This window comes from Rhinatrema bivittatum, chromosome 12 (genome assembly GCF_901001135.1).
Source record: "Rhinatrema bivittatum chromosome 12, aRhiBiv1.1, whole genome shotgun sequence".
In the NCBI taxonomy this organism is placed as follows: domain Eukaryota; kingdom Metazoa; phylum Chordata; class Amphibia; order Gymnophiona; family Rhinatrematidae; genus Rhinatrema; species Rhinatrema bivittatum.
The window spans coordinates 475,981-502,455 of NC_042626.1; the positions used below are offsets into that span (position 1 = coordinate 475,981).

Sequence of the window (26,475 nt, forward strand, 5' to 3'; positions counted from 1 at the left end):
AGGTCTTTGGGCAGGTGGCAGGCAGCTCAGGAACAAGCTGAGGTCTTTACCAGAAGGACAGTCCAAGGTAAGACCAGGAAGACGAACAACGAACACTGGAACAAGCAGGGCTATGAAGCAGGAACAAGCAGGAACGGAACTGGAACAGAAGGATCCTGGAACGAGACTAGGAACAAGCAAGCAGGTACACGAGCAAAGGCAATCTCAGGAACAAACCGATCCGATTGCCAAGGCAAGGAAGTGAGACCAGGAACTTCCTTTTAACATGAGTTCAATCAGGGTGCGCCGCGGAATTAGGCCCCACCCTGATACCTACATCAGGGTGGCTAGTCCGCGCGTGTGCACGTAGGGGCGTGGCTAGCTGCTGCGACGCCGAGGCCTGGCGTACAGCCGAAGGCCCGGCAACCGCTGCCGCGGGACGCTGGGGCCTAGCTGGACTTGCAAGGGCCGCGAGGGAGACAGGACCAGGACCCACTGTGGAACCCCGAAGGTGAGCGGTCCCGTGTGTGGGACAACTGCGGGTGGGGCGCATAACATATTTTATAAGTGCAGTGGGAATTGCATAATTTATAAAATACCACTTAGTTCTGCTTTGAGGCACGTATATTTCAGTGAATGTGAATATTTCCAGTGCCAGAAAATACCCATTTTATAAACATACGCACATCAATTCTAGGTGCATAAAACAATGAAACATGCAATTGGCGGCAGCTATTTCATAAGATCCATCCAAGCATGCGCTATGCCTCTGTGTTACGTTTTATTTTATGAATGTTCTTATGTTTCCCATCTGAAACTTTGGAGGCTGCAGGATACAAATGATTTTAAATAACTAAATAATGCACATATACCGTTTTGTACTGCATACATACTTGAAATTACCACTTCAATGTTACCTCCACCAGTACCCCAAGACTTTCTTGTAATTTACCAGCAGTTCACCCAAACCAATCACCCAAAAACTGCAGCCAACAGATGTCTGATTTTGCTTGCACCAGGTGTAACAGTGTAGAAACCAGTTCAGTGTATACACTTCTCTCTTATAAAATAGCAGCTATTGCATGTGCTTCTGGAATGGCATGAGCCCGCCCCCACCAGTAAAATGTATGCATGAAATGGAAAATACACAATAATCTTAGCATTTATAAAATAGCATATCCGCACTTACAGACACAACATATTCATACCATGTCAATGGGAACTCTCATATCATTTGTGTGCTAGTTCATTCATCACATCTGTTTCGGCAGGTACTCATGCACCTTTCCGACTTTCTGGTACACACAGGAAACGGAGAATATGTGTGTATTTTTAATAACGAGATACATGCATATTATCCATTTTCCTGCGTATACTAGAAACTTGGTGAGATATTTATTTATTTATTTTTAATTTTTATATACCGATGTTCCTGTATAATATACATATCACACCGGTTTACAAGGAAATAAAACTGTCGCCTCGGGGGCGGCTTACATTGGAACAAATAACTATAAAGAACATACAGTGGCCTAATTAAACTGCAATATAGAACTATTCAGAAACATATGTACAGAAGGAGATAGGGCATCGGAGTCTATACTGTCATCGTCTATATGTCTATATGTGTGCATCCGCCAAAACAGATGTAATAATTAAATGCACATCCCTAGAAGCTTGGTGACAGCTGGTGCAATGAGGCATTGAGCTCCATTTCCTGCATGTACTAGAAAGTTGGTAAGATATGTGTGCACCTGCTGAAACAGATGTAATAAATGCACATCCCTAGAAGCTTGGTGATAGCTGGTGCAATGAGGCATTGAGCTCCATTTCCTGCATGTACTAGAAAGTTGGTGAGATATGTGCGCACCTGCTGAAACAGAAGTAATACATGCACATACCTAGAAACTTGGTGATAGCTGGTGCAATGAGGCATTGAGCTCCATTTCCTGCATTACTAGAAACTTGGTGAGGTATGTGCGCACCTGCTGAAACAGATGTAATAAATGCACATCCCTAGAAGCTTGGTGATAGCTGGTGCAATGAGGCATTGAGTTCCATTTCCTGCATGTACTAGAAAGTTGGTAAGATATGTGCGCACCTGCTGAAACAGATGTAATAAATGCACATCCCTAGAAACTTGGTGATAGCTGGTGCAATGAGGCATTGAGCTCCATTTCCTGCATGTACTAGAAAGTTGGTAAGATATGTGCGCACCTGCTGAAACAGATGTAATAAATGCACATCCCTAGAAGCTTGGTGATAGCTGGTGCAATGAGGCATTGAGCTCCATTTCCTGCATGTACTAGAAAGTTGGTGAGGTATGTGCGCACCCGCTGAAACAGAAGTAATACATGCACATCCCTAGAAGCTTGGTGATAGCTGGTGCAATGAGGCATTGAACTCCATTTCCTGCATGTACTAGAAAGTTGGTAAGATATGTGCGCACCTGCTGAAACAGATGTAATAAATGCACATCCCTAGAAGCTTGGTGATAGCTGGTACAATGAGGCATTGAGCTCCATTTCCTGCATGTACTAGAAAGTTGGTAAGATATGTGCGCACCCGCTAAAACAGATGTAATAAATGCACATCCCTAGAAGCTTGGTGATGTCTGGTGTTGAGCTTCTCTAGACGTGCTGTCTTAGAGTTTATGCAGTATTTTTCTTGTAGGCTCTGCTGCTTCTTGAGCTTGGCTAAGGTCATCTTGCAGCTGAAATCAAGTAGGCCAGAGATTCTGCATCAGACGTTTCATCTGAGAATTCACAAAAGGTATGGGTTTTTTTTAGGGAGTGAGTCTGGGTGAGAACCAAGTGGAGGATCTTGTATACTTATCTGTCAAAGATGGTGGAGTAAAATTAGGAGAATGATTCCTGGATCTTACAGGCGATCATACTCTGTGGCTGGCAGTTGGGATGGATAGGAATAACTAGGAAGCACTTTTGCTGCACATATTTTAGAGGCACCATTGCATTTAGGTTGAAGGTAAAATTGTCATTATCTTAATCCCAGCTCCAACAATTTGCCCATGGTTGAACCATTCAGGGCTCTTTGTGTTAAATCAATGCTTCAAAGATTTCTCTTCATTTTCTGTCTTTCAAGGTCTGCAGCTTCTCCCATACTAAAACTGGGTCATGTCTCAGCCAATAAAATTGTTCCATTGAGTCCATACTTTAACCCCTCCATACTGATGAAACTGGCAGGGAAATTTCCTTAACTATTTCACACAAAACATCACAATCATTCAAAGTGCTATATACATTTTTTTAATTAAATATAGAAACTGACATTTTCTTAAATATTTTATTTTACAAATAAGTAAAAAAAACATATAAAAAGAAAAATTATTCATTTTTGTGAAATAAAAAAAATTCTTCAATATATTAAAGCCAGTTCTTCATTAAACATCTATAGAAGACAAGTCCAGCCTGCATTCATTCCATCTCAGCACAACTTGTGCAGCGAATGGCTCCAGTCAAGAAGCAGAAACACCGGAACGGGCTGGAAAGGGCCTTTGGGTGTTCGCCCAAGTGGAGAAGATTATGAGGTGGATACTTCACATTACTGAACATCCACATTGTGCAAGATGTCTCACACTTTTTGTAAAGGAAACCAGTGCTGAAGTCCCTATATAACCAGGACTGACAGCAGCCTATCCCTGATCATCGGAAGACATCCGATAACTAATTTCTGTGCAAAGAATTATTTTCACTGTGCTGACATCTCAGGAGATTTTGTACTCTACCATCTGTTCCCTTTAGGGTGGGAGGTGATTCCCAGTCCTGTACATCCCTAGGGACATGATGGGGAAACCTCCAATGTACATTCAATAACATTTCTGGAATCTTATTTTTCCTAATATCTAGTCAGGGAAGAGCAGAGGGAAACACAGTATAAGATCTGAGTGTAGGAGCCTCTCTCTCCAATCTTCCCTGCAGACAACTCCTGTGAAGAGCTCGTTACACATTATCTTATGAGCTTCCTGTCAACATGTAACTGCAAAACTTCATTATCTTATCCCTTCAGCCAGACACTCAAGGACTCTCAAGAGACATCCCCAAAACCAGCAGGGACCCTTGAGAGATATCCCTAAACTCTAGCAGAAGCCCTCAAAAGACATCTCCAAACCCCAGAAGGTCTTGAAAATATTGAAAACCCAGCACAAGGCCTTCAAGACACACCCAAATTCAAGAAACAACCCCTACTCCAGTAGGGAGTATTCACCCATTCACAGGCTTCTTTTCCTGCAATTTTTCTTCATTTACTCAGGGAGGGATTTTGCAAAACAAACTCCCAGAACAGTCTTCCACTTCCTCCATCCAGGTCCTCCTAACTCTTTCCAGTCTGGGTGGGATGTGGGATGTGAATGCCATCTCCCATCTTCTCTTTACAGGTTTGACCTCAGAATATTCTCTGCACAATTTTCTTTCTACTGTGCCTTCATTTTTAAATGCTAAATGAGCTAAATGGGAAAAGCTACAGAAAAGTGCACACCACAGCCTCAGAGACTGCAGTGCAATTAACTCGTTCTGGGCAAGTCCCTTCTGGATGAAAGTTTTATGGCAAAGAGAAAGGAAAGCAAACTCTTGAAAGTATGAGGCAAGACTTAGCCTCTGCTACACCAGAAATACAGCAGTGTTTCTGCTGCTAACATTATGTCCACTATTCCCAGGACTAGTGAACTATGATGGAAGCCCAGGTCCTGATCTTCCAGCATTTGCCCCCTAGGCACTAATGCTGCCTTGTGTGAGGCTGGCGATCCACACCCAGAAGAAAGTGCTGCAGCTCTGTTACGTATCCCTCTGACTTGGGAAAAGGTATGATGGAAGATTTAATGCCCTGCTATCTCCAGCCTGTGCACAGAACACCACAGGCACTTCCCCCTCGACAAAGGCAGAAATGCAAGACCATGAAGCTGCTCTTCTGAGATTCTTGTAGGCCTGTAAGAAGAACAAAGATCTTAGAATTGCGACAGATTTTGGAGCAGGAGCAATAAAGGACCAAGAAACAAGTAGGGTGGGAGAAAGCAGTGAGGTGCCACGTGCCTTGAGAAAGGCAGCAATAATATCCTCCATGTCTGGGGCGGGAGGAGGTAGGAAGGTGCCAGAGTATTAAAGGTGGTGGAAGTAATAGGGCAGCAAGCACCTTGGTGGGTGTTAAGAGGAAGTGAAGGGGCAGTAAGGTGCTGGGCACTGTGACTGTGATAAAGTGGTGAGTTCTTGGAGCTAGACAGTTCAGAGTGCAGGAAGGATAGCAGAAAGTATTGAGGACAATAACACCTAAACTGCACCCCACACCTATACATACCCACACAGCCCAGCCACATGCACCTACACAGCATTCCTGCCATTTGCACATCCACAAACAATTCTCAAGCTACTGTCATTTGTCTGTTGTCAGCATTGAAAACAGATTCACCCTCTCCCCCATCCACTTCCAGATCTCACCTCATACAATTCCCTGCACCTGCAGCTCCACTAGCTGTCCATTCAATGGCCTGAAATTGAAAAAAGGCACAGCTTGTTATGCTTAGACTATGAAAAGATCTTTAGCTGGAAAAAATGTTCTCTCACAAAGTCAGCATTTTGATTATGTAGTGACTGATTGCACCTCCTGCAGAGTATCTGCATGCAGTGACTATTTCTAGCAGAGTATCTCCTGGAGCATGCAGTGACTGTTTCTGTAGCAGAGTATCTCCTGAAGCATGCAGTGATTATATCTCTAGCAGAGTATCTCCTGCAGCATGCAGCGACTATTTCTAGCAGAGTATCTCCTGGAGCATGCAGTGACTGTTTCTGTAGCAGAGTATCTCCTGGAGCATGCAGTGATTATATCTCTAGCAGAGTATCTCCTGGAGCATACAGTGACTGCACCTCCTGCAGAATATCTCCTGGAGCATGCAGTGACTGTATCTCTAGCAGAGTTATCTCCTGGAGCATGCAGTGACTGTTTCTGTAGCAGAGTATCTCCTGGAGCATGCAGTGATTATATCTCTAGCAAAGTATCTCCTGGAGCATGCAGTGACTGTATCTGTAGCAGAGTTATCTCCTGGAGCATGCAGTGACTATATCTGTAGCAGAGTATCTCCTGGAGCATGCAGTGACTATATCTCTAGCAGCGTTATCTCCTGGAACATGCAATGATTATTCCTCTAGCAGAATATCTCCTGGAGCATGCAGTAACTGCACCTCCTGAAGAGTATCTCTGAAGCATGCAATGACTATATCTCTACCAGAGTTATCTCCTTTAGCATGCAGTGATTATATCTCTAGCAGAGTATCTTCTGGAACATGCAGTGACTGTACCTCTAGCACAGTATCTCCTGGAGAACACAGTGACTATATCTCTAACAGAGTGTCTCCTGCAGCCTGTAGTGACTGCACCTCCTGCAGAGTACCTCTGAATCTTGCAGTGACTGTATGTCTAGCAGAGTTATCTCCTGAAGCATGAGGTGACTCTGCCTCTAGCAGAGTATCTCCTGGAGCATGCAGTGACTGTTTCTGTAGCAGAGTATCTCCTGGAGCATGCAGTGATTATATCTCTAGCAGAGTTATCTCCTGGAGCATGCAGTGATTATATCTCTAGCAGAGTATCTCCTGGAGCATGCAGTGACTATATCTGTAGCAGAGTTATCTCCTGGAGCATGCAGTGACTATATCTGTAGCAGAGTATCTCCTGGAGCATGCAGTGACTATATCTCTAGCAGCGTTATCTCCTGGAGCATGCAGTGACTGTTTCTGTAGCAGTGTATCTCCTGGAGCATGCAGTGATTATATCTCTAGCAGAGTATCTCCTGGAGCATGCAGTGACTATATCTGTAGCAGAGTTATCTCCTGGAGCATGCAGTGATTATATCTCTAGCAGAGTATCTCCTGGAGCATGCGGTGATTATATCTCTAGCAGACTAGCTACCTGAAGGTGCAGTGACTCCTAGAACATACAATGACTTCTCTCCTGCACAGTGTTTCCTGCAGCATGCAGTGATTGCTCTTCCCACATAGATTCAGTGTCTCTTGAGAGATTTGGGGAGGGAGCTCCAGAATTCATGGATTGTCAAGCCTCACAGTGAATCTGTCAGATTCTCACCTTTCCTCGGGCTCTGTCTCCCTCGACATTCTCTCCAGTGTTTGCTTCAAGTTCTGTGGAAGGAAAGAAGAGGCAGATGTGTAATGCACAGAAGAGCACAGTTTCTGCTTAAAAGGCTCTCACTCATCACTCTATTCGTTTTTTCACCCTCTTTCTATTCTATCAAGATTAGGTATTAAAGAGAACAATTTTAAGGGAGACTACAAGGCTTGTTGATATGGTACTCAAGATGTTATTGTACCCAGATCTAGGAAGAGCAGCTATTATAATTATTAATATTGTTATTCAAAGCACTGTACAGACTGTAGCAAAGGAAGGGCATTGGGTCAGTACTGGCTCTGCATCTTGGGTTAACATTTCTTCTCTGTGTTTGTCTACCATTGACGGTGACATCATACTGGATTGCAAGAACAGCACAATCTGTTGCTTGTTTCATTTTGGCCTGCTGAATTAAATGTATTCTCACATTTTGTGTCTATGGGAAAAAATGCTTAATACTTAGGCTTCGTAACCTCTGTTAAATAATACTGAACAATATATACACATATGGGGGACATTTTGCATAACCTATGTTTCTGCATAGTATGCAAGCACTCTTGTAATCCTGTGCCGTTTAGTACATTTTCATAGGGAATTCACCCTACAAAGTAGGTGACATACACAGGTGTTCTTGTACATTTCCACCCGCTAGTCCTTTGGCTGTGTACTTTTGAGATTACTTTGCCCTGGAAGCCCCTCTTTTATATGCATTGTGAAATCTGACATGGACAGGGGAATCTCTCTGAACCTTGCGTTGCTCATGGAGATGATATATGTATGTTTTCAGATTTATACACATACTGCATCATGAGCTGTGACATCTGCAGCTAAATCATGCTGGCTGAAATTTATAATTTTCATATTTACAATGTTTATTGATAAGCACCAAAGCAGAAACAATGCAAGGGATAACCAATAAATATTCAGAAATCATCACGTGACACAGACTGTACATTACAAACATCTCTTATTTTTATGATTAACTCTCCAAAACAAAAGCATTTCCAAAGCTTAATCAAATGTAACTAGACTCTTACTGGGGACAAGAAAATGTGAGCACATCACCCCCTCGCTGATAGCACTGCACTGGCTTCCTGTACAATCCAGAATTCAGTATAAAGTACAAACTCTAATCTTTAACATCATCAACGACATTAACCCATGTCACTTCAACCTTACATACTGCAGAGAGCCCTAAGATCTCAAAACAAAGGACTTCTAAAGTGCCTTCAACACAGAATACACATCTAACACAAATAAGAGAGCAATGTTCTCCACAGTGGGCCCCCAAGCTATGGAATTCTCTTCCAGACACATTACGTCTGATAAGAGAAAGAAAGATTTTCAGGCATGAACGGAAAACCTGGCTCTTTAGAAATGCATATGATCTGACATAAAATAACAATATGCCGATAAAATCACTGTAAAAAACATAGATTATGTGAGGAGATTGAGCAATAAGTGTAGAGCAATGACAAGTGGAACAAGACAATGTAGAGTGTATTAAGAGAAAAATAATGAAATGAAAACTATGAATTACAAATCTCCATCATAGTACCATAGTTAACTTGTTCTTGCTGTTATGTCACACTAGATAATGTATGAATATGACCTAGAATACCTATTTGTTGCTGCATTGACCTAGAATGGGAATGTTGACCCAGAAGTTGAATATTGATTTTGTAAACCAATGGGATCTTAGTTTGGAATGTAGATAAAAAGCCTAAATAAAATAAAAATAAACTACTCCCTCTCTAATTGAACCATGTTATATGATATCAAACTCTGGTTTTCAGATAACCATTAGGCTAACATATTAAAGCCATCATAGTGATAAATAATTTACCCAGATTCTGTCAAATGTATTCCTTGTATTATATATTTTTTGCTAATTTATATTCATGAGGCTATTGATTAAATCAGGTTTTACCACTCTGAAAAGATCAGCTTCAATTTTCCAAGGTCTTAAAATACATTTTTGGGCCAACAATATAACTATATAACATCATTCCCTCAGATATTTGCAGACCCAGTAAGGCTAATGCTGGAGTGTGATATATTTAGATTTCAGTTACAGATGAAATACAGTTTCCAATATTTTGCGAAAACCTTTTGATTGGTGAACAATGCCAGAGCACAAGTATATAGTCATCCTCCACCTGGCATCCCCTCCAACAGTTTTTGAATAATAATTCAAATGTCTAGATCCTGTGTATAATTTTAAATTATCTCAACCTTGAATCTCTGCATAAATTAGAATCTCAGGTCCCATTCCCAATCTCTCTTCAGCTTCCCAAAGGCTATTTCACAATTTCTTATAAACTCAAGTTAACAGTAAGCGTCCATGAATGGATTCCTGTGATCTAACACGAAGACTGCACCTCTATTGCATAAACTCTCTCTGAGGTCATCAGCCTTCCATCTACAAACAATTGTTTAACATACATAGGCCCTTTCTTCTCACATGGTTCCCAATAAAAGGTTCTATTTCTCAATCTATAATTCTGAATTTCACCGTAATGGGACCCAGGTTTAAGATTAAACAGTTTAAGAGGAAGTGACATCATCCCTGTAAGATGGCTGCTTGATTTCAGTGCCAGGAAAAATAGTGGAAAGTGTTCTAAATATCAAAATCACAGAACATATAGAAAGACGTGGTTTAATGGAACAAAGTCAGCATGGCTTTACCCAGGGCAAGTCTTGCCTCACAAATCTGCTTCACTTTTTTGAAGGAGTTAATAAACATGTGGATAAAGGTGAACCGGTAGATGTAGTATACTTGGATTTTCAGAAGGTGTTTGACAAAGTTCCTCATGAGAGGCTTCTAGGAAAAGTAAAAAGTCATGGGATAGGTGGCGATGTCCCTTTGTGGATTACAAACTGGCTAAAAGACAGGAAACAGAGAGTAGGATTAAATGGGCAATTTTCTCAGTGGAAGGGAGTGGACAGTGGAGTGCCTCAGGGATCTGTATTGGGACCCTTACTGTTCAATATATTTATAAATGATCTGGAAAGAAATACGACGAGTGAGGTAATCAAATTTGCAGATGACACAAAATTGTTCAGAGTAGTTAAATCACAAGCAGATTGTGATAAATTGCAGGAAGACCTTGTGAGGCTGGAAAATTGGGCATCCAAATGGCAGATGAAATTTAATGTGGATAAGTGCAAGGTGATGCATATAGGGAAAAATAACCCATGCTATAATTACACAATGTTAGGTTCCATATTAGGTGCCAAAACCCAAGAAAGAGATCTAGGTATCATAGTGGATAACACATTGAAATCGTTGGTTCAGTGTGCTGCGGCAGTCAAAAAAGCAAACAGAATGTTGGGAATTATTAGGAAGGGAATGGTGAATAAAACAGAAAATGTCATAATGCCTCTGTATCACTCCATCGTGAGACCCCACCTTGAATACTGTGTACAATTCTGGTCGCCGCATCTCAAAAAAGATATAATTGCAATGGAGAAGGTACAGAGAAGGGCTACCAAAATAAGGGGAATGGAACAGCTCCCCTATGAGGAAAGACTAAAGAGGTTAGGACTTTTCAGCTTGGAGAAGAGACGACTGAGGGGGGATATGATAGAGGTGTTTAAAATCATGAGAGGTCTAGAACGGGTAGATGTGAATCTGTTATTTACTCTTTCGGATAGTAGAAAGACTAGGGGGCACTCCATGAAGTTAGCATGGGGCACATTTAAAACTAATCGGAGAAAGTTCTTTTTTACTCAACGCACAATTAAACTCTGGAATTTGTTGCCAGAGGATGTGGTTAGTGCAGTTAGTATAGCTGTGTTTAAAAAAGGATTGGATAAGTTCTTGGAGGAGAAGTCCATTACCTGCTATTAAGTTTACTTAGAGAATAGCCACTGCCATTAGCAATGGTTACATGGAATAGACTTAGTTTTTGGGTACTTGCCAGGTTCTTATGGCCTGGATTGGCCACTGTTGGAAACAGGATGCTGGGCTTGATGGACCCTTGGTCTGACCCAGTATGGCATGTTCTTATGTTCTCCCCAACACATCCTCACAAAGTGCATCTAATGCTGGTTTAAGCTAGTGAATTACTCTTAATAATCTTCTACAGCTTATTTGTCTGTAAAGCCTGTTGCTGAATTATTGTTTATTGGATACCGAGGTGATGTTTTCAACGTGCCGTGGTATATATAAAAAAATCACTAAATAAATAAATACAGGCAAGCAAAAGGTGATATCAGATGTACCACTGGAAAATATTGACAGTTTTTGTACGATTCCAGCGGATCCCGCTTTGAGGCCTTCGGCAGCAAGGCAGAGCAGATGGAAGAAAGTTGTAACGAGGCAGTTATGATGATGTCTCAAGGAGGGTGAGAAAGAACCACGTGCCTACCAGGGAGGGTGTTCGCAATTGGCTCTGAGACATTAAATCTTTAAAAAATGAAGGAGACCTTTTCAGAATGATTTGTGCAAGGTGGGGAGGTGGAAGTGAGTATGGAAGGCCAGGGTACTATAACCGATCTGCGGGACTCTAACCGAAAATTGGGTCTCGGCACTGAAATGTGCGGCTAAGAGGCTTACCTGAGACTGAATCCTCGGGCAATGTGCAGCTGCTGTCACTGATGAAAAGTGAACGTGCGCCACAGCCTTGGGGTCAGTCCCGTGCAACATGCCCCAAGATATAATTGCCTTTTTTCACAGCTGTTTCCTGAAAGAACGGGTGATTAATCAAGGGAGGAAAATGGGATCGCTCTCCTGGGATGGGCATGACCTGGCTTTATATCAGGATCGTTCTGCAGACGGTCAGAGTTACAAGTTGTGACTGCTGTGCTTAGAAAGGAGAAGATGAAGTATTGCTGGCTATTCCGACATGGCCTGGCTTTCACTCTGAACGGTGCCACATCCAGGCTGGCATTGCAATGGAAGTAGTGGATAAGCCGAGTCCTGGTCCTGGGGACGTGGAGAAGCACAGATGGCAGTGAGTTGGAAAAGGTGATTGCAGGCTTTGCAGGAATTCAGAAGGAGCAGCCTCACACTTATTTGGTGAACAGCTGGGAGTACCTTAAATCTGCCAAAATGTTGATAATTTAAAGGGATGTTAGGACATAAAAGTGATGCATTTATGATTAGTAAGGAGCACATATATTGAGAGATGTATAGGAGAATGCAGCGGGATGTATGGGGAGGACAGCGTGAGGGGATGGGGGCAGGGATGGGGGAGGTTCTGGAAGAGAGGGAATTTGGAGGTAGGGGTGAGGGGGAAGGGATTACTAAGGGCAGAGGCTTCTCCTATCTGGGCGCTATGCTCTGGGGGGTGGGGGCAGGTGTCAGGGGGTGGATAACCCAAGAAAGCTCTGGCTCAGTTGCTCGGTTTGGGGTGGAAGGGCATTACACTTAGAAACTTTCAGACATTATGTGATAAAGATATTAGTATTTACATTGGGCTGGATTTTCAAAAGGTTACGCACATAAATCCAGAGGCGTTACACGCGTAACCGGACCTAGGCGCGCCGGGACTATTTTCAAAAGGCCCAGCGACGCCCGTAAGTCCCGGGACTTTACTAAAGGGGCAGTACGGGGTCAGCGGCTCCAGGCACAGTGGCCATTTACCCCAGGGCTGGAGTAATTTTTGAAACAAAATAAAGACGACAAAAAAGGTAGGGGGGAAAGGGGGAAGGCAGTGCGGCTGGGATCAGCTGTCACAGAGCCTTACACTGAGACGTTCCTGCACCTCAGTCCTTCACGTTTCAGGAAATGAAAGCCACAGAGCAGTGTAATCCAGTTGTGCTGTGTGAGCCTGTGAAGGTAGTGCTGAGAGCTCTACAAGTTACCAGGAAAAGAGGCCACGATTAGAAACCATACATGAGTTCTTCTTCTGGGAGTTACAGATCTGCAACTGCAACAAACAGAGAGATCCATGCGCTATGTGCAGCAATAATCTTATGAGCAGGGTAGTAAGCGGGAAAATGTCTTGCTAGTATGCTAATTTCCAAAATATGCCCAAGCAGTGGTCAGCTTTGTAATAATCTGGAGGATATTAGTCACACATTCAAGAGCTACTACGAATCTTTGTATGCAGGGGAAAAAGAGAGCACTGAGGAGGAAACTGATGCGTTTCTGCAAAAGATCAAGATCCCTAAGGTTACAGAAGCTCTAAATAAGCAGCTGAGAGAGACTATTTCGCTGTTACAGATCTTGAAGGCTGTCAAAACCTTACTTGCAGGCTAAAATCAAGGGCCCAATGGTTTCAGGTGGATTTTTATAAAAGGTTTTTCTTATGGAATTGGCGCTGCCTATGGCAAATGCATTTGAATATTTGAAGGTGCATCCGGCCGCCTTCCACAGACTGACAGATGCGACAATAGTCTTGATACATAAGAAAGGTAGGGACAAGCTGGACCCAGGGTTGTACCGACCTATTTCCCTTTTAAATGCTGGCCAAAATCATGCAACTCAGAGTGGAAGATATTTTGCCATATCTGGTTAAGGAGGACCAATGGCACGTGTGAAAAGACGGCACTGTTACACCAACACTAGACCTGCTTTTTTCCTCATCATTTCATTAGCGTGTTCATACAAGGTCCCAGGGCTGTTATGTCCTTGGATGCTGAAAAGGCCTTCCATAGGCTTAGTTGGTGTTTTCTGTTTACTGTATTGCGAACTTACGAATCTGAGCAGGAGTTTAATCGGCTGGATCAAAGCTTTATATTCTAGGCCTGCAGCTGGACTCCTCACAAACAGATACCTTTCTAATCTTTTTCCAGTTGGGCAATATTCAAGGCAGGGCTGTCCCTTTGATCTTGCTATAGAAGTGCTGGCACAAGCTATTCGTGCTGATACTGGCATTCAGGGGTTTGCATTTAATGGGCACTCCCAGAAGGGTTACGTGCAAACGATGCACGTGTAACCCCCGAAAAGCTGCCCCTGCGTGCGCCAAGCCTATCTTGCATAGGTAAGGGGGGGTGGGTTAGGTTGGGGAAGGTGTGGGGGGACGGAGGCAGGCTGTGCAGCTCGGCGCGCGGCTGCATGCACGTTATTTATTTTATTTTATTTTAAACCTTTTCTATACCGTCATTAAGGTGGGCACCATCACAACGGTTTACAGTAAGGCACAAATAATAATGTTATTAAAATGTATCACGTTAACATAGTTTTTTAATCAATGCTAGATGTTAAATGAGTGTGATCACTATTCTGTCCCGGTCAATTCTATAGCAGTTTGAGTTCAGGACTCGTTCTATAAATGTAACTTATCCTTAGTGATGAATTCTATTAAAAACGATCACCCTTATTGATTCCTGTTTGTGTGGGTGTTTTGTCTCTTGCACTTCCCTGGTTTGAACCTATAAAATAGGGCGTAGATTTGTTCGCGCCGGGTTGCACGAAGAAATCTGTGCCCGCTCGCATGTTTTAAAATCTGCCCCATAATGTTCTAATATACTTGACTGCTCCGACTATTGGAAGAGTGTGGTGCGATGTCTGGATACAAAATTAATTATCAAAAGTCTGAATTATTCTTAATAGGTAGATTTCTCAGTTACCGGCATGTGTGTCGCACTTCAAAGTGCTGGAGGTGGGATTCGGATATCTGGGTATTTTCAGATATATATAAAACTAATTATGCCTCAATTTGTAGGAAAATCTTGGCGGATATGCAAACATGGTCAGGGTTGTTTGTTTATGGGGGAGTCGACTTGATTTTGAAAATGAATTAATGCAGCTGTTTCAGCCTTTCAATGAAATGGGTCGATGCCACGGTTTATATGGCAGGGGCAGAGCACCCAGGCTGACGTTAAGTGCACTATGGCGAGCTAAGAATGGAGAAGACTTTGCTTTTCCTAATTTGCCAGGGGATTGCTGGGCCTCTAGACTGGAAAGCTTGTCAGCATGATTAAACTGAGATTCTCTTAGAGGTGGGATCGCTATAAGGGATGTCTCAGCCTCTGACATCACAACGGGTGCAGTGAAGAGCAATGAGATCCAGTGTAATCGTAGCATCAGCTTTGTAAACATTTACATTTACAATCAGGTCTCCATGCTCCATCAGCGGCTGTGAGAGAGAATCCTGACTTCATACTGGGATGCAGGAGGAATCTGATGGACAGGGAGTTATTTCATAAGATTAGAAGGGTTTCTTTGGGAAAGGAGAGAAGCTCCATGAGTAGAGAAGGTATTAATGCCCACAGGTGTGGGTTTTAAAATGATTCTCTCCTTTGACCGTGCTGGCACTCTGACTTATGAAGACTGAGAGCCGGCAGATCTGGGAGAACATTTAACCGAGGATGATTGGAAGGCAGAGTTTCTATCTGGGGTCAGGGGGATGTGTAGATATCCCATGCACTTTGGAGCTTTCTCAGCACAGGCATCTGGCTTTTATTTTCACGTTTGAGGACATGCAAGCGCTTTCTCAGACAGTGAGCTGTCGGGTGCGGTTTCATCCTAAACTATGCTTGTTGGGGCTGGGGGCATTGAGGGGCCTTGACAGAGAGCAGCGTCTACCAAATGCTCTTTTCATTCACGCAACACATTTCACAATAGCTACTTATTGGAAACTGACGCCCTCTAATGCTCAATGCGATAAGCAGGTGCATGAAGTTGCTGAGCTGGAAAAATTAACTTCAGCTTTTATGAAAAAGTTTGGGAACCTTACTGGAAATATAAAGAATCAAGAAGGAGGAACTGATGTGCCTGTGAGCTCTGTGCGTTATCAGAGTGCCGGGCAGGTGTGGGACTTGGTGTGAACCAATGTCAGGAAGTATTTCTTCACGGAGAGGGTGGTGGATATCTGGAACGCCCTTCCGGAAGAAGTGGTGAAGACCAGAACTGTGAAGGATTTCAAAGGGGTGTGGGATAAACACTGTGGATCCATTAGTCTAGAGGATGAAAATGAAGAGAAGAGGCTCGGGGGTGGCTTGCGGGAATGACGGCTACTACCTGGAGATTAATATCCTTATTCAATAAACATACACACAGTTAATGCAACTCCAACATTGCTCAATGCTTCAACGGCAAGAGGAAATATGGAAAAAAGGATTTGCATCCTCAAAAAACAGGGGAGTAGCTTGCCTGTTACGGCGGTTACTACCCCAAACCAAATAAGCCCGATACTTCACTTTCAATGCATATCCAGCATAGCTCTCTGCTTCAACGGCAGGGAGAATGGAGAATGAAGAAAAGACAATTTATATTCAGACAACAACCAACAAGGAATGAAATACATAGTCTGGGTAAACAAATAAGCAGGGGTGTAGCTTGCTTAATACGGCGGTTACTACCCCGAATCAATTAAGCCTGATACTTCACTTGGAATACATAACCAGCACAGTTCACTGCTTCAACGGCCGGGGGGAATGAAATAAAGAGGATTTATATCCAGACAACCAACAAGGACTGAATTGCACAGGCAGGGTAAACAAGCGTGGGAGTAGCTTGCTTATTGCGGTGGTTACTACCCCAAACCAATTAGGCTTGATACTTCACTTGGATGCAGCTCCTGCACTGCTCTCTACATCAATGGTGGGGGTGGAAGGGAATTGGAACCAAAAAGTACCAATAAGGGCCCTGACCTCAGCGCTCAGAGTAACAGATAAGTATGAGAACAATTAGGTCTGAAAGCTTGCTGGGCAGACTGGATGGGCCGTTTGGTCTTCTTCTGCCGTCACTTCCATGTTTCTATGTTAATTAACTGAACTTCAGTGAAGTCAGTACAGAACATCTTTTTGTATTTGTCTAATTTATAAAAAAAAAAAAAAAGATTAAACAGTTTATGTATCATACACAGTATTGTAAGAGAAGTGCCATACATGGTCTAATGGTGGCACTTCATTAGGTTCCTGAAGCAAAACATCAGAAATAAAAAAAAAAGGGGAAGTACCCGCAGACGTGGACACTGCCGAGCGTGGGTGCGCATGGATGGGGCTATCACGTACTGACAAACCTGCGCTCAAGTACAGACCTCCAGGCAGGGGAGATGAGAAACTGCACGGCCCGATGGATTTCAGGTGCATTTTTATAAAAGGGGTTTTTTGGAATTGGCGCTGCCTATGGCAAATGCATTTGAATATTTGAAAGTGCATCCGGCCGCCTCTTCTCAACCCGGCAGAAGGTTCATGTGGGATTTTAGCCGCCCCTTCACGTGTGGCAATCTCGGTGCTAGCTCTGTGGTTCGGTGCCTGGTATCGTATGATCTCAGCACAGCTGGAGGTCCTTACCTTGCTCTTGTGTCGGTAGTACAGCAGTCCGCACAGGACCAGCAGCAGTCCAGCAAGCATGGGCAGCACGCAGGAAAGGAAGACTTTACTCTGGCTCTCTGTCTGTGCCATTTCCCGCCCTTGTTTTCCTGTATCAGAGAAGGATTTAAATTCAGATCGGGGACCTGCCGAGTGCTCCTCTCTCTCGCTGGACCTCTGCATGCTTTCTCCTCCGCCTTTACTTCGAAACTCACTGATGTGTCTTTTGGTTGGGGACCTGGCCCTGGTGATCAGCTGTTCTAGATCTGTTATGGCCCCCTGAAATAGGATTGTGGGGGTCACTTTCCAGGGAGCAGTGGAGTCCTTTGCTGGATCCTCAGGATGTGGTGCACTTACACTTAGCCTTGAAGTAGTTGAGGCAAGAGTTTGTGTATCCCTGCTGAGGGGCACTGCTGGTCCCTCCTTCTGAGGCAGCAGATCTGCAGAGGGGAAATGATTGCTTTCAGCGTTCACTTCCAGCAGGGATTGCTGAGTAGCAGCCTTGTCTCTTGAGCCCTGCCCATTTGTTCTGCATAGTCTGCATAAAAGCAGGGCTGCCCCAGACATTGGCTGGCTGCTGTCTACAGCCGCAGTGTGGCTTCCTGCAGTAGGTCCTGTAGACTCGGCATTCTTCATTACATTGTCACTGCTACTCCAAGCATTGGAGGCTGGAGTCTCTGGGACCAGTGTGGATTCTGTGCTGAAGACATGAGGGTCCTGTCCTTTTGCAGTCACAGCAGAGAGAATGAAGCTGGGGACCACTACATCCTCTGGGCTCTTGAAGCTACCTTGCCCAGAGCTGTAGTCCCTAAGTTCAGTCTCACTGATTACAAAAGGGGTGAGTGTTGCATCAGGCACATCTTTTGGAAGAATGCTGCTGCCCTGGCATGCTGGCATGACAGTGGGGGCTACAGTGGAGCTAGGGAGATTGTCAGTGGAGACATTTGGAAGGTGCTCCCAGGTACTGGAGGTTGTGAGGAGAAAGGTGGAGTCTCCCCTGGTGAGATTTTGCAGGGAAGGGCAGCTGCAATCACACTGAGTAGGACCTGAAAGAATCAGAGACAGAAATGCCACAGAGTAACTGACCTGGGACTCCGACTTGGCAGTAAGAGCAAAAGAAAGGTCAGGGCAAGTGTGACCTCTAAGCAAATGCATTGATAATACTGCAGATCTATCTTAGTGGGCCCCTGAGGTTGGTCTGTGGCAGGATACAGAAGAAAAACTGAAAGGGAAGCCCAGTGTGGGCCCATAAAACAGGCTCAAAACAACTTAGTACCTGGGAGCTGTGGGAATGGGTGAGAGTGAAGGGCAAAGCTCACTGCCCTGATAATGAGAGGCTTTCAGCCCTCTGCCTGATGTGTGTGTGTATGTATAAAGGCTGGAAGACATGTACACTGCATGTATGACCTCACGTCTTAATGAAGAGATCAGAACCAAAGAGGTGTGCTACTAGCAAACAGCATTAGGGGTTATGCCACTAGTGAGCAGGATTAGGAATTATACCACCAGCATGCAGGTTTACAGATTATGCCACTAGTGATCAGGATTAAGAAGTGCACCACCAGGGTTTGGGGTTATGCCACTAGTGAGCAGGATTAGGAATTATACCACCAGCATGCAGGTTTACAGATTATGCCACTAGTGATCAGGATTAAGAAGTGCACCACCAGGGTTAGGGGTTATGCCACTAGTGAGCAGGATTAGGAATTATACCACCAGCAAGCAGGGTTACAGATTATGCCACTAGTGATCAGGATTAAGAAGTGCACCACCAGGGTTAGGGGTTATGCCACTAGTGAGCAGGATTAGGAATTATACCACCAGCAAGCAGGGTTACAGATTATGCCACTAGTGATCAGGATTAAGAAGTGCACCACCAGGGTTAGGGGTTATGCCACTAGTGAGCAGGATTAGGAATTATACCACCAGCATGCAGGTTTACAGATTATGCCACTAGTGAGCAGGATTAGGAAGTGCACCACCAGGGTTAGGGGTTATGCCACTAGTGAGCAGGATTAGGAATTATACCACCAGCAAGCAGGGTTACAGATTATGCCACTAGTGATCAGGATTAAGAAGTGCACCACCAGGGTTTGGGGTTATGCCACTAGTGAGCAGGATTAGGAATTATACCACCAGCATGCAGGTTTACAGATTATGCCACTAGTGATAGGGATTAAGAAGTGCACCACCAGGGTTTGGGGTTATGCCATTAGTGAGCAGGATTAGGAATTATACCACCAGCAAGCAGGTTTACAGATTATGCCACTAGTGAGCAGGATTAAGAAGTGCACCACCAGGGTTAGGGGTTATGCCACTAGTAGTGTTAGGAAGTGCACTATCAGCAAGCAGAGTTAGGGATTGTATCACTAATCGGAGAAAGTTCTTTTTCACTCAACGCACAATTAAACTCTGGAATTTGTTGCCAGAGGATGTGGTTAGTGCAGTTAGTATAGCTGTGTTTAAAAAAGGATTGGATAAGTTCTTGGAGAAGTCCATTACCTGCTATTAATTAAGTTGACTTAGAAAATAGCCACTGCTATTAATTGCATCAGTAGCATGGGATCTTCTTAGTGTTTGGGTAATTGCCAGGTTCTTATGGCCTGGATTGGCCACTGTTGGAAACAGGATGCTGGGCTTGATGGACCCTTGGTCTGACCCAGTATGGCATGTTCTTATGTTCTTATTAGTAAATGCACAACTAGTGAGCAGGGTTAGGGGATATGCTGCTAGCAAACAGGGTTAGGAGGTAAACCAGCAGCAAGCAGTGTTAGCTGAACTGCGAGCAAGCAGGACTAGGAGGTGCATTCCATGTTTCTTATGCATTTTTCCTTGTTCTAAGATATTTCAGGCCAGATAAGCAAAGAGAAAATGCAAGCACTCTGACCCATTTGTTACCTGAGGGTGGAGGTTGCTGTGCTCTTCTGCACTGTGCAATCTCTTCCATGCAGTTTTTCTTCATCTGGATTGTAGTGTTCTGCAGAAGCTTCTGACTTTTCAGAAACACAACTTTCACCATTTCTAGCATTTCTTGATGGGACATGGTGAATGTCATTGCACATTGCTGGGAAAAAAGAACAAATCTCAAATAAGAACCTTCTGAGAATGAAGCACTTGAATGTCACCGAAAACTGAACCAATGTGAAAGATCCAAAGCAAGGCAGCAAGGGATCATTTCCAAAGTATGTGAGTGGAAGAATAAAGAATGAGAAAGGGAGCCTGGGTGAGAAGCCAGAGACCAAGGAATTCCATAAAAAGCTGACAGGCAGGGACCCAGAGCGTTCAACAGATGGACATAAAACACAGCCTGACCTTGCAGCATCCTTTGTCCAGTGTGGGGATGCAATCTTCATACAGGAGCTCGTCAAACAGATTTTTCATTTCTTCTGTATTATTAAAATTCAGAGAACCCTTCTTGAATTTCATGTGTGTGTTGAAAACCTCATTCAGCAATTCAAATGCTGCTTGGATATAGCAGACATCATCTGTCTGAGAAAGCGAGAAAACCCCTTAATCTCACTGAGTGCAAGCTGCTGATGGACAATGTGGGAAATCTGTTTGCAAAGGATTCAACCAAGCCAGAGCTTTATAACCGAAAGAGATAAAGTCATTGTCCCTAGCATCCAAGGGACTCAGCAGAGATAATAAGAGGAAGGGTCCATCAAGCCCGGGAACTACCAGGCAGATCCATGACTTGCTGCTCCCTCTCAGCTAATAACTGTTTATGGACTTTTCCTCCAGGATCCACCCTGTCAGGTGAACTTGGCACATTTTTCCAATAGAACATACATAACAGAAACAGCCAAAATATTGCACCCCTGAGATTTCAAGAGTCAGGGGTATAAATGAAGGACCCCGAGGAAAGCTGATGTGCTTTCAGGGGTATCGGCACTAGCGCTCACACAGTTCTTTTTTCCCCAATATCTCTCTCATATCATTTCTTTTTTCTTTTGATTCTAGTACTCCTGATTGGTGGGGGGGTTTCAATATTTATATAATACCTCCAACATTTGGGTTCTTTTCTTTGAATGATTTCTTGTCTAAACATTAACCTTAAGTAGGGATTCACACCAGTGCTTGCTCTGAGGACAGGGTATGGCAGGGCCCTAGAGGAAAGGGAACTGCTACAAAATGTAAAAGAGAGCACTCAATTTAAGGTCACAAGCACAGAATCCAGGCCCAAGTTCCACTCACCAGTTGTACTGGATCCACAAAGTCAAACGTTATCTTGCAGGAGCTCTGTAGCTGACTGTCAATCTGCAGGAGAGATGCAAAGAGTTGGCCATTCCCAAACCGCAGCATACGTAGGAAATGAATTACCAGGGTAAAGAACATCAAACTCTGGAGAAGAGGCTGCACCAAAAGGGGCAATTTCTGAGTAAGAGTGCCTGTGCACTTCTGGGAACTGTGCCTGGGACTTGCACTACCAGTCCTCAGGCTGAATTAAGAGAATTGTGGCGCGAGCCAGAAGATTCCATTCTCCAGATTGTTTTTACTCCCTTTATCAATATTGGCAGTAGATTGCATTAAATTGTGTCAAATTGTCAATTAAGCAGCACAGCTTCTGTTCTTTGGCCATGTACAACTCACCAGTTCATCCATGAATTGAAGGTGACGGTCGGTGATAGCATTTTTGCAGGAAATGTTTTCTGTGGCCTGCAGCTGATGGACCATAAAAAGCAAAAGCATGAACTGGACCGAGCAGCAACTAAACATCTGAAGGAAACAAAATAGGGAAAGAGAAAATGAAAGGGGGCTCTGGGGATCTGTGGCTTCTTTCTTATATTATAAGCACTTTCCTGTTGCTTCTTTAAAAGAACTAACAGGGTTCATAGGAGCCTGCACTGTTTACAAATAGTGCAAAAGAGCCCAGGCTGGCAAAGCTCCCCATCCTGACACTGCCTAGCACCAGCAGTCACGCAGCACATGAGCTGCTGATAGCCCCAAGCCTGCAGTCACACTGAAGAGAGACTGCCAGGCACTCTCTGATCACTCACAGCCCCAAGCCTGCAGGTCACACTGAAGAGAGACTGCCAGGCACTCTCTGATCACTCACAGCCCCAAGCCTGCAGGTCACACTGAAGAGAGACTGCCAGGCACTCTCTGATCACTCACAGCCCCAAGCCTGCAGTCACACTGAAGAGAGACTGCCAGGCACTCTCTGATCACTCACAGCCCCAAGCCTGCAGGTCACACTGAAGAGAGACTGCCAGGCACTCTCTGATCACTCACAGCCCCAAGCCTGCAGGTCACACTGAAGAGAGACTGCCAGGCACTCTCTGATCACTCACAGCCCCAAGCCTGCAGGTCACACTGAAGAGAGACTGCCAGGCACTCTCTGATCACTCACAGCCCCAAGCCTGCAGGTCACACTGAAGAGAGACTGCCAGGCACTCTCTGATCACTCACAGCCCCAAGCCTGCAGGTCACACTGAAGAGAGACTGCCAGGCACTCTCTGATCACTCACAGCCCCAAGCCTGCAGGTCACACTGAAGAGAGACTGCCAGGCACTCTCTGATCACTCACAGCCCCAAGCCTGCAGTCACACTGAAGAGAGACTGCCAGGCACTCTCTGATCACTCACAGCCCCAAGCCTGCAGGTCACACTGAAGAGAGACTGCCAGGCACTCTCTGATCACTCACAGCCCCAAGCCTGCAGGTCACACTGAAGAGAGACTGCCAGGCACTCTCTGATCACTCACAGCCCCAAGCCTGCAGGTCACACTGAAGAGAGACTGCCAGGCACTCTCTGATCACTCACAGCCCCAAGCCTGCAGGTCACACTGAAGAGAGACTGCCAGGCACTCTCTGATCACTCACAGCCCCAAGCCTGCAGGTCACACTGAAGAGAGACTGCCAGGCACTCTCTGATCACTCACAGCCCCAAGCCTGCAGGTCACACTGAAGAGAGACTGCCAGGCACTCTCTGATCACTCACAGCCCCAAGCCTGCAGGTCACACTGAAGAGAGACTGCCAGGCACTCTCTGATCACTCACAGCCCCAAGCTAAGAGCATGGTCAAAGCACCCCCCCCATCCTGAGCACCCACAGCAGGGGCAATACCTGCACCCCCACCATCCAACATCCCAAACCTACACCCCCCCCTCCCCATCCTGAGCACCCACAGCAGGGGCAATACCTGCACCCCCGCCATCCAACATCCCAAACCTACACACACACACACACACACACACACACACACACACCCGAGCACCCACAATCAGGGCACTATCTGCACCCCAAACTAAAATCGGCTTTCATTTTCTTTTCCAAATTCCCGAAGCTAAGTCGGAAAAGGAGCTGCGACCTACCTTGCTGCTGCCTTCCCGCCGACAGAGGCTAAGCTAGGAGCTGCTCGGCGCCGATCTCCCGCGCTATATAGGGCGGCGCTGCCTCCTCCTCCTCCTCGCCCATGTGCTTTCCGGGAAAAGACCCTGGCCCGCGGCCAGCGCTGACGAGCTCTCCCCCCTCCCCTCCTTCCGGGCTCAGGCCTCTGCCCTTTTCTCAGGTGCCTGCAAGAGAAAGCTGGGACTTTCCCAGCTCCGAAACTTGCAGGCAGGCGCTCGCTGCGGGCTCCCCCGCTCTGAACAAGGCGCAGAAATGAACTCTGAAAATCGAGCTGGGGCCAGTTGCGCTGCATTGCTTTGCATTCGTGTAGCCGTCTCCAGCCGCCTAAAACTAACCACAAATGCCTTTCAGACCTTAGTGGCACGGACAGAAGCAGCTCAGCGACCGTGCAGGCCGCGCATCCGCGTCCCATGTGCGCCCCATGCAATATTCCAATGAGAAATGTGCGTTTTATTGCATCGGGCGCGGGAACTAATAAATTGTGCGATGATTTATATGAAGTTACAAAAATCTGCAATGCCTGTTTGCTTTTCTTTTGGTAATCACCCACAATTTTTTAGAGTATCCTTCAGTTAATCATCTTTCTCCACGCCACTACTCACTATATATATATATATACACACTTTTTATTTTTTGTTTTAACCCCCAATAACTAAGGGGCACATTTATCCCATCACAGCAGACCACATCTTTTGGGGCTGATGCAATATTTGTGCATAGAAAACAAGGCCCGTTTTCCTAACGCGGGCCCTGCCATCTCTGCTGGGAGTGCGATACAATATTTCAGTTAGGGGTCACACAAAAAAGGAGGCATTAGGGCAAAGTGTGCGCTCCTAGTGCCTCCTCAGCATGGGGCACACAGGAGAGGTGGCTCAGTCCTCCAGCGTCCATGTTCTCCCGCTGCCACCAGAGCCACACTCAGGACACAGGCACTGGGCCGTGGATATTGGGCCCCCAGAATTATCTTTTTTTTACAGGAATCTGCTTTCTGTGGTTCCTCCTACTTAGTACTGTGACAAGAGGAGGAACCACAGAAAGCAGGAGTTTTTGTTTTTATCAATGAGCCCTTCAGCGCGGGAGACCTTTACGCCAGTCCTGGGCTGGCATTAAATTTCCCGCGTTGCAATGGGCACATTGGCCACATGGTAAACGTTTTGCAACTCGGGGATTAACTATGCTGCAGTATGGATTCGCCATTTGAACTTGCTAATCCCTGTATTGCATTAAGGTTATGGACACAAGAACACAATGCGCATCCAATCCTGCGTTAAGCCATGCACTAGCTGCAGCGCATGATATTGCATCGGTCCCTTTATATTTCTTGTGCAACCTTGACAGCACCTGCAAAGCTGCAGTTAATTTTTCAGCGTAAAAATATGCACTTTGGACGCCAGCTTTTGGGCTCACTTTCCTGCACCGGGTGATAATAGCTAATGCCTTCATTTACATGGAAATTAAATGCCATGGGCACTATAGGACACACTTTAAGGACGGGCCAATCTCGTTACTGCATCAGCAGCTATTTTTACGTGCACAAAACACACACCCAATCGCGAGCAAAACCATGTGCTAGGCGCACTTCTTGCATGGGCCTGACACTATGTCCTCCTCTCATTTTGTTTTGTAGGCCACCCTTACCTGCTCTAGGAGCATGAGACTATGACTGTCAGGACCATCGTACATGAGAAGGAAATCACTGCCACTGCACTTTATCATTTTTTTGTTGATCCTTTAAAATGTATCACAGCCTGCAAAGCCATGAGACCCCTTCCTCCTGCTCACTGCACTATCACAGAATCTGCCTGAGCTCTGGCTAAGCACTGAACGCCTTTTCTCTACCTCCTTTTCTATCCTACAGTGACCAGACACTTGCATTTGAAGGAATGCCCTCCTCTAGATCCTCAAAATAATTCATTGTTTCCAAATTGATTGTAATTCTTCTTGAGGCCATTCTTGGTAAAAGCCAGAATATCAAGAAGTCCATTTTCAAAAAAACATTTAGATGAATAATGCAATAGTTATCTGTGTAAATGGCAGACCTGGCTACATTTGATGGTGGTCCAGGGGTGTAACTGGGAGGATAAGTCTAGTTGAGTCAAATTTGCATGGATAATGAGGGAGGGAGGGAGAGAGCACGAGAGAGAGGGAGCACCTCTGGGGAGGCCTTCACAGTATTCAACTATTTATATCACTATAGGAGGTCAGCTAATAACACAAGGTGAGTTTTTGGTGGTGGCTTAGGGTTTGGGGGCCAGTCTGACATGCAGAGTGAGACGTACAAGCAGCACAGGACACCTCAGAGAAGATTTGACGTCATTTGGAATGAGGAAGGTCTCACAGTGTTCTCTCACCCTAACTTGATGGACTCTATAAGCTTGGGTGAAGGAGCATTGTACAAATCTCATCTTTCTGAGACTTTTCTCCCTCCAAATGATGTCAAATCTTCACCAAGGTGTACTGTGCTGCTCGTATGTCTCACTCTGCAGATAAAATTGCCTCCAAATCCCTAAACCACCACCGCAAACTTACCTCGAGTTATTAGCTGGCCCTCCTATAGTGATATAAATAGTTGAATACTGTGAAGGCCTCCCCAGAGGTTCTCTCTCTCATTTCCAGTGTTAAAAATGTGCAATAGTGCCCCTCATTTTCATTAATCCCACCCAAAACCCTCCCCAATCCCACCCCTTTAAAAAATTAGCATTCACATGGGGCAGATTTTCAAAGGGGTATGCACGTCAGATACGCGCGTACCCCCGAAAATCTGCCCCAAGCTCCCCCTGCATGCGCCGAGCCTATATTGAATAGGCTGGGCG

The 26,475-nt window shown here is 45.0% G+C and overlaps 1 protein-coding gene across 2 annotated transcripts; it reads right to left on the reverse strand.

The window, feature by feature from the left end:
* Window positions 1-216: 216 nt before the first annotated feature.
* CSF1 (colony stimulating factor 1) lies at window positions 217-25,823 on the reverse strand. 2 transcript variants are annotated; one of them, XM_029573011.1, is made up of 9 exons: window positions 23,626-25,818; window positions 21,904-22,029; window positions 21,508-21,570; window positions 20,626-20,802; window positions 20,212-20,377; window positions 17,296-17,423; window positions 7,066-7,118; window positions 5,427-5,476; window positions 217-4,919 (listed from the first exon to the last, which is right to left on the reverse strand). In XM_029573011.1, exons 2-8 carry the CDS (start codon window positions 22,027-22,029, stop codon window positions 5,428-5,430), a joined length of 762 nt encoding a protein of 253 aa, XP_029428871.1. In that variant the 5' UTR covers window positions 23,626-25,818; the 3' UTR covers window positions 217-4,919; window position 5,427. The 2 variants fall into 2 exon arrangements, with proteins under 2 accessions (XP_029428871.1, XP_029428870.1); XM_029573010.1 differs by having other exon boundaries at window positions 218-4,919; window positions 17,296-18,359; window positions 23,626-25,823.
* Between the last annotated feature and the right edge of the window lie 652 nt (window positions 25,824-26,475).